Genomic DNA, 18,886 nt, shown 5'->3' with positions numbered 1-18,886 from the left:
GTGGTTAGGGTCGCGGCTTGGGATCCCAGGGTCCTGAGTTCAAGCCCCGTTGGCTGCTGAATTAACACCAGGGGGTTGACTCAGCCTATCATCCTTCCGAGGTCGGCAAAATGAGTGCCAGTGTACTGGTGTATGCCCCGGTTAAAATAGGTGTACCATATCCCTGTGTGTCGTAAGAGGCGACCAGGGTTGGCGTCAGGAAGGGCATCCGGCCATAAAAAAAAAATGCCTCAAGAAAAAGCCAAAACCCCTGCACAGCAGGGAAAAATGGCTGTAAAAACGGTCATTATATATATATATATATATATATATATATATATATATATATATATATATATATATATATATATATATATATATATATATATATATATATATACACATCAAGGTCATTGTAAAGTGGCAGCCATTTTTAAAGATGGCAGCCAAAATACCATTGAGCTGGGCATGAGAAGCGTCCATCACACGATTCCATACTCCACAGACATCAAGGTAAAGGCCCAGTCACACCTTGACATTTTAGCCAGCGATGGCAACGTATTAAAATGTATGTAAAACGCTGGCTTACGTTGAACTTTTGATGTTTTTTTTTAAAGATTCGGACGTATTCATAGCGACTTGGTCTTATGTATAACGCATTAGTAACAGACACAGAACGTTTCGTTGTGTTATAGATAACTTATACCAACGAATGCTGAACCTGTTGTCGGCCTACACAACCTATGCCCAACGATAGTCTAACTTCGGCATAGCGCGTTGCACGCATCGCTGACGATGTCGTGACGTAGCCTATTAAAAGGCCGACGCACAACGATTCGAATCATAACTGCCTTAGAAATGGAAGTGTCAACATCGCAGTCACACCTTGGCGATCTTGCCAGCGTATGCCGACCTAAGAAAAATGTGTCTAAAACGTTGGGGCACGTCAAATACGGTATGAGTAAGTTTGGTATACTTGAGTAGAACGCTAAAGTACGCTATCATACGTCGTAGTAAGTAGAGTACGTCAAGAAATTTTAAACATGTTCAAAATGTTTAAAATCATGCGATGGGAATAAGTTGTACACACGATATGCGGACGCTTACACACGTCCACAAAGGCTACTTATAAGCTACTCATAAGTCGAAACATGTCGCGGTAATGTCTTTTTTACGCGAAACTTATTTCTAACTTATGTTTGACGTGCTTTGAACCAATTCTTTACGTAGTCCCAACACACATTGACGTATGTAGACGAATTCCAATGACGTATTCCGGTCGACGAAAAAATAAATGAACGTGTTTATAACTTACAACTGCCATATAAAGACGTGTTCCCAGCGATTTTGGGAATTGGTATATAAGAATGGTGTTCATAAAAGGGGAACCCAACAGTGTTTTCGAGTCCTTTTTGAGTCGATGTCCATGTCAGCAGTAACAGTATCAGTATCAGTATTCGTATTAGTAGTAGTTTGTTCATGTTGGCAGTAGTAGGTGAGTGTGAGGGGGAGGGTGTGGGTTATGATGGATCCTCCTTGCGTCCGCGTGTCCACGGGTAGGAGACATCTTTGCACCATTGTTCGAAGTTCTTCGCGGCTAATTTTTTATGGGGCTTTTTCAACAATTAGCTATGGCTTGTTTTTACGATTTAGGTCTATTCATAACGGGTTGGACAAATGCACAATGAACTAATAATGTGCATAGAGCGCTTCGATAACTTATAGATACGGTATACCAACGAATAATTATCGTGTAGCCGGCGTTCACAAACTATGCCCAACGATAGCCTAACTTATCCATATCGTGCGGCAGTTTATATTTGCCGGTGACGTGGGGTTTGCTATTCATAGGCTGCCACTCAACGATTTAAATGGCTGCATCTCCACTATTGAAAGTAGACGCTTGCGCTCAACAATTGGATTTTTTTTTTTACACTCAACGACTTTTAAACGGTACCACTCAACTATTTTCATTGTTTACAATGAACGATTTAAATTGCTGTCACTCGCCGTTGTTTTTTGACGCTGGCGCTCGAAAATTTTAATCGTTTCTATTGAACTTGCTAAATCGCTCAAACTCCACTATTGAAAGTAGACGCTTGCGCTCAACAATTGGATTTTTTTACACTCAACGACTTTTAAACGGTACCACTCAACTATTTTCATTGTTTGCAATGAACGATTTAAATTGCTGTCACTCGCCTTTGTTTTTTGACGCTGGGGTTTGGAAATTTGAAGCGGTTCTTCTGAACGTGTTAAAACGCTCAAACTCGACTATTTTAAATAGACGCTGCCGATGGACAATTGGCATCATTGCCAAGCTCGACATCGAAGTGTGACCATCCTCGTCATGCCGAAGAAAAGTTTGAAGAATGCTGCAAATAAGTGTCCTGGCCGTGGCCGTGGACGCTGACGCAAGGACGATCCATTATACCGACGTCTTTCAGCCTATGAGTAACTGAAAAGTAACGTCTGTCGACGTGTGGCAACGATCGCGTAACGTGCCAACAACACGTTAATCATAGGTTAGAAATAAGTTTCGGGTACGCTAAACATTACCTCGGCGTGTCTCAACTTATGATTAACTTACAAGTAGCATGTGTTGACGTCTGTCAACGATCGCAGACCGTGCATACAACTTGTGGCCAGCGTAGCGGAACGTGTGAGTCATACGCCGGCATACGTCGTGAAATTTCAAGCATGCAAAAATTTGAGGACAACCAAAAAGTACAACGTTTAAAGCCAGCGTACAACGACGTATGGCAGTGTTTTTCAGCGTGCTCTCAATGTTATCAAAACTTACCCATAACGTATTCAACGTGTGCCAGCGTTTTAGAAAAATTTTTGAAAAATCGGCATACGTTGGCTAAAACGTCAAGGTGTGACTGGGCCTTAACTGAAAAGCATAGTGGCTTTTAGTCCCTCAATTTTGTAGTCAACAGTTCATTTTTGATATCTGGCTCATGGACTATTCGGAGCAGAACGTTGCTGCCAAATTTCAGCCAGATCGGCCAAGCGGTTTGGCCGGAGAAGTCGAAATAGGAGACGGACGGACGGATGGATGGACAGACGGACACATGTTGCACAATGACAAGACCTTATATGGAATTCCAATTCCAGATAAACCAAAAAATTCCGGTTTTTTTCTTTTTTACTTCAACTTTAAAATGTCTGGGGGATGACTAACATAACTTGCTGGCGGTGCAGCAGTGCCATTAATACAATGCCCCTTGCAGGTAATTAGAGTAGGCATTTGGCAAGGGTGCTGACAATCTGTATTTCAGTTTCTTATATTTATCCTTGATTTGACAATGGATTCTGGAAGGAGCAATTATTAATTATGCTACAAAAAAAACGAAGCAAGAAAAAGGGTTATGAACAAGCAAATAGACATGTTGTTCCAAGTACCTGAAAGTGGAACTGCAAGATCGATGTCCGTTCCTGCATCGCCATCTGGACCTCATGTAGCTCTCTCCGTACAAGCTCACGTAGAAGTGCCAGTTCCTTGAATTCCTCACTAAGATCACATTCACCAAAACGACAAGCTAAATTGTCTGAATGTAATCAACAATTGCAAACAAAAGGTGTGTACATCATCATCTCCATAAAGGTCCACACAATCAATCTTCCATTTTAAATGGTCTCTTTCCATTGCTTTCTGCCAAGTTCACCTAAACATTTATGGTTGATCCATTCTCCATTGATTTATGTTCACCCATTTATTATGTAATTTATCATTTGCTTTGCAAAATACTTTCCTATAAACCATAACTTTTCCTTATATTTACACATTTATACCATATCACAGTAACGTCCTTGTGATGTGTGCAATGTAGTGATTATACACGACATTTGTGACATCGGTTTCCAAGATGGCTGACATGCAACACAGTGAGCTATATCTTGCCTGCCCAGCAGAGGTATGGCTGACTCTTCCTGTTGCTCCATATGGGCCTGCATGCCACTCAGTTCGACTTGTAGGATGTGAGCACTCTCGATAGCACTCATTGTGTCACTCAGTGCAAGCTGAGGGAACAAGTAGGATGATTGTCAGCATCGCAGCCAAATATAATTGTTTACCAATTACTCGGATATCATGATCCGAGTGATAGTCCTGGGTTTATGCTGGAGAGGAAGTGATGCGAACCTCCAAGTTCATGACTCTTCGTGATCTTGCACTATCTGGTTCACACTGCACAACCTCAGAGAGCAATCCCTGTGAAAGGAACAACATCAAAATTGGCATCATTGAACATATAAGAACCGAGTTCCAGTCTATTATTAAAGGAACAAAACTCAAAAATTTTAAACCGATGACAAAACGTGATTATTATAATATTAATTTGCTTTCAGTCCTTATGTTGATTTGATTCATGTCATGTTGATGTCGATGAGACCAGGTCTCAACGACACCAACATGTTGAAGAGGGATGGCTTGGAGACAGAGGAACTGCACACAGCAATGCTTGGTCAAGAGGACTGGAGACTGAGCTGATCAATATCAACTGAGAGCTGACGTTAGAGGAAGAAGAACCAGACGCAGTAGTGTAATGGTAAGAGCATCCGCTCCAAGTCTGGTAGGTCAGGGGTTCATTGAACATATGTGCTGCTTCCTTGCTCGACATTTACCATTTAAAAGGATAAGAGCTTCGACAATCCCCATAGGCTGGCATCCATGGGGAAGAGGAAATGCTTCATATAAAATGCCCCCACTGAGAGTGGCGAGAAAGGCAGCATTGTTGTGAAGTCACTGGTACCCAGAGTGCCCCAAGTTCAGTGGCTGTTTGTTTTGTCTAACAGTCCTGTGTTGTCTCGTCTGTCTGCATTTCCATGTGTGTTGGATGTGCATGTGGCAGTTCCACTACAAGCCTTAAATCCTGTAAAAAAACAAAACAAAAAAAAATACAATTTTTTTTTTTAATGAGATGATATCCTTATGTGAACAAAGTGCCCATTGTTTAGCAAATGCAACTTCAGTGGTTTTTCCCAGTAATTTTTGTCTCTGTAACACCTTTATGAATTTACATGTGGTGCCATTCATGAAAAGTTGTTTACGTGTCTGGGACGTTGTGGAGTTTAAGGCCAAAAAAGATTCCACTGAGAAGGAATTTTCAGTGGCCTGTCTTGGTGGCCAACATCAATTATATTCAAGGCCAATACATGGAAATAAATCATTAGGCCAATGGCATGTGCTCATATATTGTGTCGGAACTGTGGCCTTCACTGCTGGGACTTGAGAACACCACATTGATGTCAATCAATTGCTCAAAACCAGCTGTTGAGATGCTTCAGGCAAAACACCATGGAAATGATGCAAACTATTTAAATCTCCAATGTAAATGCAAATTGGCAAGCACAAATGTGCTGGGTCTTTGCCATATCCCAGTGAGGGGGAAGGAACAACACACATACACCTCAACTTCGGGGGTACGTATCGGGTGAGCCCATAGTGAGGTACCGCGAAAAGCTGGTCAGAACTGGTGAAGTCAGCCTGAGGATATTCACTTGCAATGGAGAACCATGCCAGAGCAGAGGACAAACAAGAGGTCAGGGAGGAAAAACATTTATGGAATACAAAAGCATCCGCAGCCGAAGAGATGCACTACAGATTTCTGCTCGAGTCAGGGGTTAGAGCACTGGCTGGCAGCATCCCATTACTATGGGTTTGTATAGTCAGTAACATTGAGGCAAGCTCCAGGTGAAGCAACCTGTTGCAAGCGGTGTTTCTGTCACTGAAGACGCCCATTCTCAGGACATCCTGTGAGTGACCGTAGCATGTGCACGTCATGCCCTCACGCATACTGCTGGTGATGTTCTGGATAGCAGCTCCCATGTGGTTGAGTGGTATCTGGCATCTGGCATTCTGACAACCTACTGGACGAACTGTCAGCCAAACTTCACCCAATTCCCTCCCTTTCATCCTCGCTCTCCCTGCTCCATGCCCAAGTCATTGTCTGCTGAAAGATGATGGTGTGTTTGCAGTTCAACAAAATCGTTTATTTTTGTTCAGCTGGCATTGTGCAATCCTTGCTCTTTGTCCATATTTAAAAAGCAGATCACCATGCAGTGTAACATGAACGATCATCAATGCAAGGGTTTTTTTTGTATACCTTGTCGAGGTTTGTTTGAGCGCCAACACACAACGCACAGCAAGGGGGACATGAGACAAGAGGGGCGGGAGTGGGAAGGACAAAACAGTGGGGAACAGAGACATGAGGAGATCTGTGGAAAGGAGAGGGTTGGGGCAGGGAACACGGGGTAAACAAGATGGACACTACAGGGACTTTCAGGAAGGAAAGCAGGGAATTTGAAAGAGGTGGGTTTAGGGTTGATTAACGGGGGTAGAAAAGATCGAGGATTTGGATGGGGGATGATAAGAGGTGGTGGTGAACAGCTGCTTTGAAGGCCTGGAGGGAAGAATGGGAAAGAATAGAGTGAGGGAGTTTATTCCAAATGCGGGGAAAAAAAAAGAGGAACGAAAATGTGAAGGTGAGCAGTGATTCATGATTTTGGTAGTTTTACCAGAAGGGGGATGTTGGTGACCTTGAGCGCCCTTCGGAAATATGGTGGGGACAAATCGCAGACAGAGCGGGGGGGGGGGGGAGGGGCGAGACCAGAGAGACATAATCTGCCTAACAGAAACTTTCCTCTCCCAAGACGTGTCTGACTCCCAAGTATCTCTCCCCAGTTACTCCCTCCTCCGGTATGACAGACCTGAGCCTCGTCCTGGTGGAGGTGTTGCTCTCTTCATCAAAGTCTCTATTCCTCACTCTCCATGCACTGCCCTCACTCCCCACACCCCCAGGAATACCTCTGGCTACGGCTTCCCCTCCACTCCCACCTCATGTTTATATGTGTACTGTGCCATCCACCGAACAGTGATGACTCCATCTACACCTCACTATCCGAAAACATGGACCATCTATCTTCTCATCCAAACTCTCTTCCTCATATGTGGTGACTTCAATTGTCATCACGCCAGTTGGCTAGGTGTGGGTACCTCTCACCTGTCATGGCACCTCAGAAAAAGCTTTCTGCGACTCATTGGGACTGACTCAATCGGTCAACTTCCCGACCCGGATCTCAACCAATGGTGCTCCATCTCTTCTGGATCTGATTTTGACAAATTTCCCTGACAATATCTGCTGCTCTTCCTCTGCTCCAATCGGTTCTTCTGACCACGTCCTTGTCAAAGTGGACATCTCTCTGGCTGTTATCAGAGAACCACCTCACCGCCGTCGAGTATGGCATTTCACTCAAGCCGACTGGCAGGGTCTCCGAGCAGCCATCAAACTTACAGACTGGTATCCTATCACTACTTTTGAAAACATCAACTCATCCTGGGAATTCTTTCAAAGAAACTTGCTCTCCCTCATGCACAGATTTATCCCCTCGCGTGTTCAGTTGTCCTCCCCTTCCTCCCGCCCTTGGTTTACTGAAGCTTGTGGCGAGGCAGTTGTCCTGAAACAACTTGCCTTTGCCTCATGGAAAGCAAACCCAACTGAGGGCAATCTCAGTTCCTTCCATGAAGCTTGGAACAAGTGTGTATCTACCCTCAGGAGAGCCAGAAAACAACATCTTTCTCATCTCAAGTCTGAACTCTCAAACCTCTCTCCCTCCTCAAAATCCTGGTGGCGTTTAATCAAATCTGTTTCTGGTGTATGTTCCCCCCTCCATCCCCTCACTTACCTCAAATGGCCGCACTGCTGATACCGCACGTGATAAAGCTGAATGTCTAAACTTGGTGTTTGCAGCTAAATCTTATGTCCAAAACCCATCACTTTCTCTACCCACCTTACCCAGTCGCATCCAACTGTCCCTGGACTCTGTATCCTTTTCTCCTGACAAGGTGGAGAGCTTGCTTTCAAACCTCGACTCAGATTCTGCAACCGGTCCAGACGGCATCAGCCCACGTGTCCTCAAAGCCTGCTCTTCTGCTCTTGCTCACCCTATCTCTGTTCTATTCACCCTCTTATTTGCCCAAGGTCATCTGCCATCTGCTTGGAAATCTGCGAACATCACTGCCCTGCATAAAAAAGGTGCAAAAACAGATCCCTGCAACTACAGACCAATCAGCCTTCTCCCAATCATCAGCAAGGTTATGGAATCCATCATCGCTTCAGACATGAAATCCTTCCTCTTCTCCAATGGCTTGATTTCCGATCATCAATTTGGTTTCAGACCAGGTCACTCTACCCTGGATATGCTGCTTCTGCTCTCCCATCAATGGATGGAGGTCATCAATGCCGGACAGGAAATCCGAGCCGTATCCCTGGACATATCACGTACTTTTGACACAGACTGGCACCCTGCACTACTCACCAAACTCTCTTCCCATGGTATTCAAGGCCATCTCCACTCATGGCTCACAGACTTCCTCTCCTGTCGCAGTCAACGTGTGGCCCTAAATGGAGTTCTTTCATCCCCTCTTCCTGTCCAGGCTGGAGTTCCTCAAGGTAGCGTTCTGTGCCCTGTTCTTTTTCTGGTTTTCATCAATGATCTCTCCGACTCTCTGGAAAATCCTCTATTTCTCTTTGCCGACGACTCCACCCTCTGCCGTAACATCTGTCATCCCTCAGACCGGCAAGCAGCAGCTTCTTCACTCACTGCAGATCTGGATAAAATCACAAACTGGTCCAACACGTGGAACATGTCTTTCAATCCAGACAAATCTCACACTCTCACTATGTCTCTTCGAAAGGACAGTTTAGAACCCCCCCCCCCATCCACTTTCTCAACAATCCTCTGGAAGAAGTCTTATCTTTCAAGCTTCTGGGTCTCACGATCTGCCATGACCTTTCCTGGGAAAGTCACATTTCCAACCTCGCCTCAAAAGCCAGTCGCCGACTGGGAATCCTCCGTCGTGCAAAGTCCTTCCTCGGCCCTCTTGAGCTCCTGACCACTTACAAAGCTTTTGTCCATAGCCTGATGGAGTACTGCTCTCCCCTCTGGGCTGATGCTCCTGCCTCCCACCTTTCTCGGCTTCACGCTGTCGAAACCAGGGCATTAAGGATCATCGGCATCTCCCGCAATGAAGCTGAGTCTTTGGGCCTCTCACTCAATCACCGCAGGTTGGTCGGTGGTCTTTCTGTCTTCTACAGACTCCTCTCCAGCCTTGCCCCCCTGCTCTCTCTGCGATTTGTCCCCACCACATTTCCACAGGGCGCTCAAGGTCCGCCAACAACCCCCTTCTGGTAAAACTACCAAAATCACGAATCACTGCTCATCTTCACTCTTTCATTCCTCTTTTTTCCCTGCCTTTGGAATAAACTTCCACACTCTATTCATTCCCATTCTTCCCTCCAGGCTTTCAAAACAGCTGTTCACCACCACCTCTTATCATCCCCCATCTAAATCCTCGATCTTTTCTACCCCCGATAATCCACCCAAGCCCACTTCCTTCAATTCCCCTGCTTTCCTTCCTGAAAGTCCCTGTAATGTCCATCTTCTCTTCACCATGTTCCCAGTCCCCTCCCATCCCTCTCCATTCCACAGTTCACCTTATGTGTTTGTTCCCCACTGTTTTGTCCCTCCCACTCCTGCCCCTCTTGTCTCATGCCCCCTTGCTGTGAGTTGTGTGTTAGCTCTCATACGAGCCTTGACAAGGTATACAAAAAAAAAAAGAGGAGACAGTAGAAGACAGAGAGACCACAGACCTGCCTGCGGTGGGAGAGTTAGAGGCCCAAAGACAGCCTCATCGCGGGAGATGCCAATGATCCAAAATGGCTTGGTTTCCACAGCGTGAAGCCGAGAAAGGTGGTGGGAGGCAGGAGCACCAGCCCAGAGGGGAGAGCAGTACTCCATCAGGAGGAGGAGAGCTTTGTATGTGGTCAGGAGCTCAGGTGGGCCGAGGAAGGACTGCACGACGGAGGATTCCCAGTCGGCGACTGGCTTTGGAGACCAGGTTGGAAATGTGGCTTGGCCGATTAAACCACTTGGCCTTAAGGTCGAAAGTGCAACTGGGCAGGTTATACCACTTGGTCTTCTTACAAATATAATCACAGCAAATGGGTCATTAGGACCAAAGGAGCCAGGGCACATTATTAAGATGATCAAATAGATGACCGGGGCCATGCCACACCCCCCCCCCTTTTCCACAACCAACCATGAAAGGAAAAACACAAATGTAACTTCACATGTGTCACTCACAGTAATCACCTCTTGGTCATTGCAATTTGTCTACATATCTCCATCAGATCCCTGTCTGTTTATCCACCTGTTCCCCTCTGTTCTATTATTGGTTCAATGCTGTTGTGTCACCCTACCACCTTTGAGTCAGGTCAGGTTCGATCTGTGACCTGCTACAGGTACCATGTAAACCTGTACTCACCTGTTCCATAGTCGGGTTGTCGGCGACTAAACCGTCTCCCCCACCAGGTTTTGTGGTGAGGGGGGTGTTTGGATATGGACACCCAGCAGGATTAAAAACAAAACCTGTCAAAGAGCGGAGGAGCTCCTTGTGAGCCAACGGCCATCCATATCTAGTGCCCAACTGTGTCTGCAGACGTCCTCCTGCAGTTGGGTTACTTCTTATTAGGAGGTTGGTGGCAGGATTTGCACTCCAGCCACCGTAAAACCCTTCATTCCGCAAAACGTAAAAACGCAAAAAAATCTGAAAACCCACTCCGTGGGAGTACCTCCTGTGCAGCTTCCCTTCGCAGGGCAGCTCACCGGATGACGGGATTGGGGCAAAGCCTTCGGGACCCCCAATCTTTGATCGGAGGGAAACCACGGGGTAACATCCCTGGGTCAGATTGCGTGAGAGTGTCGGAGTGGTGCTGAGGTGTCGTCCACCAGACGGCGGTCTCCTTGGGTTAACCTGAGGCGGTCCCTTCGGGTGGGTGCCTGGAATGTCCTATCCCTAAGAGAGGATGATCACCTGTCTCTGTTATCATCTGAGCTCAAGTGTTTGGACATCGGGATTGCAGCTCTCTCTGAGGTTCGGAGACCGGATTGCGGAGAGATAATGGTGGGTGGTTACACCTACTATTGGTCTGGTCGCTCTGATGGTTACCATACCCAAGGAGTTGCTGTAGCTGTGTCCAATAAACTGACCCCAATGATAATTGAGGTAACACCGGTCAACGAGCGTATTATGAGATTAAGGATTCGTCACTCCTTAGGTGTCATTTCCCTGGTCTCTGTTTATGCTCCGACTGAGGCGAGTGATCTCACCGTGAAGGATGCATTCTACGCCACACTCGAGTCTGTGGTTGATCAGTGCCCCAGACGAGATACACTTCTAGTCTTGGGGGATTTCAATGCATCGACTGGAACTGATAGGGATGGTTTTGAGGTGTGTGTTGGTCCCCATGGGTCAGGAACTATGAACCAGAATAGCACTAAGTTCCTTGACTTTGCAAGAAGTCATGGACTTAGGGTGGCTGGTTCATGGTTTCAGCGCCCACAAGCTCATCGCTGGACTTGGTATTCCAACGCTGGCGGTGTGGCAAAGGAGATTGACCATGTCCTCATTGACGGTCGTTGGAGGATGATCCAGAACTGCAGGGTCTACCGGAGTGCTCAGTTCCTCAATACTGACCACAGGCTTGTTGTAGCAACTCTAAAGCTGCACCTTAAATCCTGGAGAATGGTACCATCCCAGCCTAGGCTGGATGTTGCTAAGCTCAGGGATGAGAGAGTAGCTGAGGAGTTTGCGAACAGGCTGAGTGGACACTTGGGGGGTCTGGGTGATTTGGGGGGTCCTGAAGAGTTGTGGAGCGCCTTCAAGACCACCGTCCTTGATGTTGCCGGTGGATGTCTTGGAACTCACCGCAGGGCAAAGAAGAATTTTGTCTCTCGAGGGACACTGGATACCATTGATCAGAGTCGCAGGGCCAGGCTGAATGGCAGAGCTGAGCTGTTCAGGGAGCTGAGGCGTAAAACTGTACGTGCACTGAGGGTGGACAAGGAGGCCTATGTGCGAGGAATCTGTGAGGGGGTAGAGCATCACCTGTGGACAGGTGATTCTCGTCCCGCTTACAGGGGAATTCGCGCATTACGTTCATCCAAGCCCATCCCTCGGAGCACTGCAGTTCGAGCAGAGAGTGGTAGGCTCTTGACAGAGGAGTCTGAAGTGAAGGCCCGCTGGGCCGGTTACTTTGAGCGGTTGTACCAGGCTGATCCCCCAGCTGTCGAGTTGGACGTCAAGGGTGTTACAATCCCTGATGCTGACCCTCAAATCAACTGTGGTCCACCTTCGCTTGTGGAAACACGGGCTGCGGTGAACCAGTTGAAACGGGGCAAAGCTCCAGGGATCTGTGGCATACATGCCGAACTTCTCAAGGCTGGTGGATATGCTGCACTCGTGTCGTTGCATGCAGTTTTGTGCTCTGCCTGGAACACAGGCATCATCCCAACTGACTGGAAGAGGGGCCTTGTTGTCCCTCTCTGGAAAGGGAAGGGTGATCGCCAAGACTGCAACAACTACCGAGGGGTGACGCTGCTCTTAGTGCCGGGCAAGGTCTTTGCTCGGATAATTCTTGATAGGGTTCGCCACCATCTGCTTGAGCACCAGCATCCAGAGCAGTCAGGCTTTACACCAAAGAGGTCAACGATTGACCGTATCCTTGCACTTCGTGTCCTCACCGAACGCAGACGAGAGTTTCGGCAGGGGCTGCTTGCAGCCTATGTTGATCTCTGTAAAGCGTTCGATTCAGTGAATCGGGATGTCCTCTGGAGGATTCTTGGTCTTCGTGGGGTGCCACCAAAACTGATCAATCTGATGTCTGAACTCTACTCTGGTACTGAGAGTGCTGTGAAGTGTGGTGGTACCACCTCTGACTTATTTCCAGTTGTTACTGGAGTTCGTCAGGGATGTGTACTTGCCCCCACACTTTTCAGCACTTGTATGGACTGGATTTTAGGGAGGATGTCGGAGAGATCAAGTTGCGGTGCATCGTTTGGGAATGTCAAGATCTCGGACCTTGATTTTGCAGACGATGCAGTCATCTTTGCGGAGACTTTAGACATCCTTTTGGGGGCCCTCGAGGTGCTGAATGAGGAGTCGGAGCCGCTGGGATTACGGGTTTCTTGGGTCAAAACTAAGATCCAGGCTTTCGGTGACATCTTGGATGCTGCTGTCCTGTCTGTGTCTGTTTGTGGTGAGGATGTTGAGGTCGTGGAGAGATTCACTTACCTTGGCAGTGATATTCATGTCTCTGCTGGCTGCGAGTCAGAGGTCAATAGACGTCTGGGTCGGGCCTGGGGAGTCATGGATTCACTGGATCATGGGGTGTGGCGCTGCCGGTACCTGTGCGGGAGGACGAAAGTCCGAGTCTTCAGGTCCTTGGTACTTCCAGTCTTGCTCTATGGGTGCGAGACTTGGACTCTGACCAAGGATCTGAGACGGAGACTTAATTCCTTTGGTACCAGGTCTCTTCGGAGAATCCTTGGCTATCGCTGGTCAGATTTTGTATCCAACGAGCGGTTGCTGAGAGAGACTCGGATGAGATTTGTTACCTGCATAGTCCGTGAGCGTCAGTTGCGGCTGTATGGACATGTGGCTCGTTTTCCTGACGCTGATCCTGCTTACCGGATTCTCTCAGCGAGGGAGTCTCATGAGTGGAGGAGGCCAGTGGGCCGACCACGTGCCTCATGGTTGCAGCAGGTTGACCATCATCTCAAGGAGATGGGGATGGGCCTGGCATCTGCCTGGGGGATGGCCAGACGGAGGCCCCTGGAGTACCGGCGGAAAGTGGACGCAGCGACGCGCTGTTCTGGCACATGCTCCCATACCTGACCTGACCCTACCACTCCCCACAATCCCATGTACCCCTTCCTTCCCCAGAAGTTCATCTTTCGTTCACAAGCTTTTCACCAAGAATAAAAACGTGGACAAGACGCATCTCCATCCACAGAAATTACTCGGAAATTTAATTGAAGCTGAATTTGCTGCCTAATGATGTATCGTTTCATGTGAGGATGTGAAGCACAAAAATATATTACAAAAATCACGTGTAGTAATTCTCAGTTTTCCAAATGTAACTTTTGTTCCAATTCAGATAAAATGGCAATAATGAGAAATTATGTCTTACAGCAAGCAAATCATTTCAAAGCAACTGCATCCCAATTGTTTAGTTTCAGGACGCAGAGTGCTCACCATAGACAGGTTGACCCTTCCAATAGTTTTCTGGATGTTCTGCATGACGTCACTGACTGTTGGAGAAACATTCCCCGGTTGCGATTCCACCGAGCACCGAGCACCGTTATTTGTTCTATGATGCACTTTAGATTTTTTGAGGCCATCAAAGGCATGGACATCGTGTCGGCCTGATGGCTGCTCCTCAACACAGTCAACAGAGACACGTGGTGGTGCAACTCTTCCCATGCGGTGATTCTCATTGTCATCAACTCGCCAATAATCATCACAACAATAACTGCAGCTGTGGCAGTGACAGCAGCAATGGCGATGGTAGGAAGTGCAACTGGGCACTTTGCTTGCAGCCATTTTTGGTTTTTGAAGCTCGACAAAAAGTTGTGTCTTGTAGGTGTGCAGTTCTTTGTGTTGCTGGGCCCCATGTGCATGCAAATGTGAATAATCTCTCTCATTGTCAGGCATGTTTTTGCCATATTGTGGAACATCAGAGACCACAGTTCCATGTATGGGATGCTGAAGATTCTTCTCAAATTTGCCTTTCATCACGGCACACTGAGATGGGGCATCCTCCAAGGTACTGGATACTCCTTCCATAGTATGCTGAAGAACAGGATTAGATGGTAGGTTCGCATCGAGGCCTAAAGGATGGGTAAAGTTTGTGTTGGTTTGTCGTACATTTTCAAAAGTGTGGGTTGTCGGGTCGATTGTTATGTTTACTCCATTCTCACAAGGTGCATGATGCTGGTTCCCATCTTGTTGAGTGGCCCTATCAAAAGCTTTCGCTATTTTTTCTCGCACAGAGGTGGGAATGTAGGATGTGGAAGTGATCGAAGCATAGATGCCCAGATGGTTCGATGATGGAATGGGCATATTTTTGGCGATCCTGCTGTCCGCTGTACCCTTTGGAGGGTATTCGGTTTCGCTGGTGGATTTGACCACAGACAATTCTACTGGTGTGCAATCTTCTTGCTGGGGAGAACTTACAGGATGGTTTTGGTTCGGCGTAGAGATCGATGGCAAATATATAGGCTGTGATGGATTAGGCTCTGGAGATGTGGGTCGGAATAATACTCTCGACTGTGAATCACTGAGAGTGTGCTGGCTGTCACTGCTGTCCATGCTGCTGCCCATACATTGTGAGCTCAGAACTCCATCCTGTACAAACAACAGACAGCAACATGAGAGAATCTCTCAATAAACAGTTTCACAAATGTACAGAATGGCAATAAACAGAGACAGAATGGATAGGTTGTACATCTCACAAATAACATTTTTTTTTCCCGAGCACATCCGACAGTGCAGTTAATACATCTTGCTTCAAATCCATCTCGTCCACCGATTCAAAACCTATGGCCCACCAATTAAAAGGAAAAATTTAGTTCATCTCAATTTTGAAAAGGAATTATCCGTTCAAGGAGTTCAACTTGTTGAACTGAATTGTTTGGGTTAAACAAAACATCAGTGGAGAGTAGCAGTACACAGGGTACCTGTGAGCATGGATCTTCAGCAAAGCCACTGCTGTCAGATTGTAAGCTGCTCGTTCTTTCTATATCTATTTGGGAACATCAACACAGAATATAAGCAGAGCACAGTTATGCTAGGAACAATTATGATTGGCAAAACCAATATAAAATGCTATTATAGGTCAGCATGTATCACAATTTTACACTAACATGTCTCAGGAGGCCATTTGGTCTATTTTTTCATCATGATCATGCCACCAACAGCACCTCCTTTTGCAGGTGTGACTTTTGGCATGTGCATTGAACATTCAGCCAGAACCTTAATGATTAGACGCCCGGTGATGCTGTTTTGATATCTGACATCATGGCAATGTATTTGTTATGTACATATGTCAGGGCAGGGGTAAAGAAGATGGAGCTAAGTTGAAAAACACACACACACACACACACACACACACACACACACACACACACACACACACCGTAAAAAGACATGCGTGAACACTGAGGTCTTTGTAAAAATCCCACCCGTCGCTTCGCTGAATATAGAGAAGGCATCTTCTTCCTCGTCTTTTTAAGTTTTATGGTGTTTTCAGAGTTGCGAGGCTCTATATACATCCAGACATAACAGCGGTGAACAAGGAGTCTTTCGGTAATCCATAATACTAAAGATTTCCTGCTCTCTTTTTAAAATCCCAGAACCACAATGCAAAGCCGGGGATGCTTCTGGTTCAAATTGCCGAAAATTTTCGGCAATCGGGGTCTGTCATATGGGGGGAAATTTTAAAACCAGATGGTTTAAATCTTAGGGTTTCCTACAAGTCTCCCAGGTCTCAGTAGTGATACCCTATTCTATGGAGGTATGAATTAAGATGACAGGGCAGGAGGAATGACAGTCTTTCTTAAATAAATAAATAAATATGCTTAGTTATAATAATCACTGATTTCTTTAATTTTTCAGATTTCACTCCAGATTTCGACACTTATTTAGTCCACAAGATCCGATCCTCAAATCCGAAATCATCGTGGAAAATGACATCATATAATGCATAACATCACTCCAAGCTCCAAATTTGAAAACTATAGCACTTACAAAAACGATGTAGACAGTGATTCGTCGGTATGTAGATCAGGCATTCGATGATTTGAGTGAGGAAAGTGAAAAAAATTCAGCACTTTATCTTTAAGAAATGGTTGCGGCCTGTTCCAAGGAAAGGCATTGTTGAGCAGGCCGAACAAAATGGTGGCTTAAGACCCCCAGCGAGCTGATAGAGGGCTGACCAAGATGGCGTGCCACCATCTTGGGAAGGCTTATTTTGTTGTTTTTTATGATGAGCACCCCCTAAATTATCTTCAAAATGGGTGTTCAAAAAACTCAAACCCCTAGTTTTTATTCATACACCACCTTGGGCTTTCGTTAGTATGCGTGCAAAGTTTTGGGTCATTAGGTTTCATGGTTTTGTACTTTAGGAGACATACACTGACACATTTATTATTATAGATTCATCATGCTTGACCATTCTGGATTTTTGTGCATGCCGGTGATGCTTTAATTTGTGCTACCTGTCTCTTTATGCATTACAACTCATTCAGTCCCACGAGAATATGTAACTCGCATGAATAGTCAGTCACCTGACGTCTGTTGCATTTACATGCAAATAATCTCAAAGGGCTTACCATTGTCATTATATAATAGCACACAGATGCCAACCCTCCCGATTTCATCGGGAGGCTTCCGAAAATTCACCCAAACTCCCGCCCTTACGATCACTATCCTTATCCTCCCGAAATTTTGATATTTTTGCACTGTTCACTAATCAGAATGTACTAGTATGACAATTGAATGAAAAGCATCGTCTGCTACGTATAGCATGTGGTAACTCCATAACGTTCGCTGCTACCAAATTGTACATAAAAAATTGCAAATTCAAATGAGGAGCAGCGAAACATTGGGTTTGGATCTCGCTTATGCGATCATGCACTGAGATTTAGTGCATGCGGTATGTGTGCAATACAGTGCATGCGGTATGTATGCACAGTGTATATGCATGCGATACGCTCACTGCATGCAGCTGGGCCCCATACCAGCCCGGCGGTCGCGACCACCGTGCGGTGTTTAACAGCCGCGAGAGTTCTACGAGTCGCGCTGCAGCTGTGGAACATCGACTTCGAAGTTACCGATGCTTCAAGCCCTCGATGTTGATTACGAAATGGCAGAAAAGAAGCTTACGAAGACCAAGAAATGGTCTCAGAAGTACAAGACCGAATACAGTCTCCAATACCCGTGTATTCGAAAGTCTGAAAGAGGAATTCATCATGCGTATTGTACAGTATGCAGCGTTGATATTTCAGTTGAGCACGGAGGTCGCGATGATATTCGGAAGCACGTTGGAAGCAAACGGCACACAGACATTGCAAAGGAGAGATCTTCGAGCACGAATACCGGTACACTTCTGAATTATTTCACCAAACAAGGGACAAGCGAGGAAGAGGATGTTGCCCGAGCGGAACTTCTCTTTAGTGGATTTATTGTGGAACATAACTTGCCCATATCAGTCTCAGATCATGCTGGACCTCTATTTCAAAAGATGTTTCCAGATTCAAAAGTTGCTTCAAAGTATGGATGTGCAAGAACAAAAACTTCAGCAATAATTGGCGAGTTGTCAAATGTTACTGCTTCATCTATTGCCGATATTGCTAGACTAGCTCCATTTAGCCTAGCTTCAGACGGTAGCAATGACAGTGGTGAGGCCCAGCTATATCCTGTCCTGATTTCGTACTATGACAACAGTGCTGGGATTGTGAAGCAAGGTTTGCTAAGTTTGCCTGCGTGCAAACAAGATTCCACTGGAGAAAACATTTTCAAACTGCTTGATCATGAGTTCAGTGACAGGAAAATTCCGTGGGGAAATTGTGTTTCCTTTTGTGCTGATAATGCCTCTGTCATGGTGGGCAAGCACAAAGGAGTCGCTGCTTATATCCACAAACAAAATCCAGAGTGCTACATCATGGGATGCCCTTGCCATATGATGCACAATACGGCCAAGAAGGCGGCTCAGGCCTTACCCATTGAATTAGATGACTTTCTCATCGATATTTACTACTACTTGGACAAAAGTAGTAAACGCGTCAAAGGAGTGAAAGCACTGCAAGGACTCTGTGATGCCCCGACACACAAGATTCTGAAGCATGTCGCAACAAGGTGGCTGTCCCTTGGTCAGTGCCTAGACAGGCTGATTGAACAGTGGGAGCCACTTCGCCTCTTCTTCAAAGAAGAAGTACGAAGAAAAATGCAACCAACTGTAGCCAAGACTCTAACAACGAGCAAGAAGGACGGCACTGTATC

General features: G+C 46.2%; 1 protein-coding gene across 3 annotated transcripts in view; it reads right to left on the bottom strand.

Annotated features, from left to right (window-relative positions):
* LOC147030347 (uncharacterized) overlaps positions 1-18,886 on the bottom strand; it is a 162,587-nt gene that overhangs the window by 83,511 nt on the left and 60,190 nt on the right. For all 3 annotated transcript variants that reach the window (XM_085874291.1, XM_085874293.1, XM_085874292.1), the window contains 5 exons: positions 15,565-15,629; positions 14,081-15,232; positions 4,127-4,195; positions 3,887-4,005; positions 3,388-3,496 (listed from right to left, as the gene is read on the bottom strand). In XM_085874291.1, coding sequence (XP_085730417.1) covers positions 3,388-3,496; positions 3,887-4,005; positions 4,127-4,195; positions 14,081-15,232; positions 15,565-15,629 — 1,514 coding nt within the window. The remainder of the gene's footprint in view (positions 1-3,387; positions 3,497-3,886; positions 4,006-4,126; positions 4,196-14,080; positions 15,233-15,564; positions 15,630-18,886) is intronic.

This window comes from Eptatretus burgeri, chromosome 3, assembly GCF_056783735.1.
Source record: "Eptatretus burgeri isolate ZD-2024b chromosome 3, Ebu_testis_v1, whole genome shotgun sequence".
In the NCBI taxonomy this organism is placed as follows: Eukaryota; Metazoa; Chordata; class Myxini; order Myxiniformes; family Myxinidae; genus Eptatretus; species Eptatretus burgeri.
Note: the sequence above shows the minus strand (reverse complement) of the source record. Positions and strands in the feature narration are given on the sequence as shown.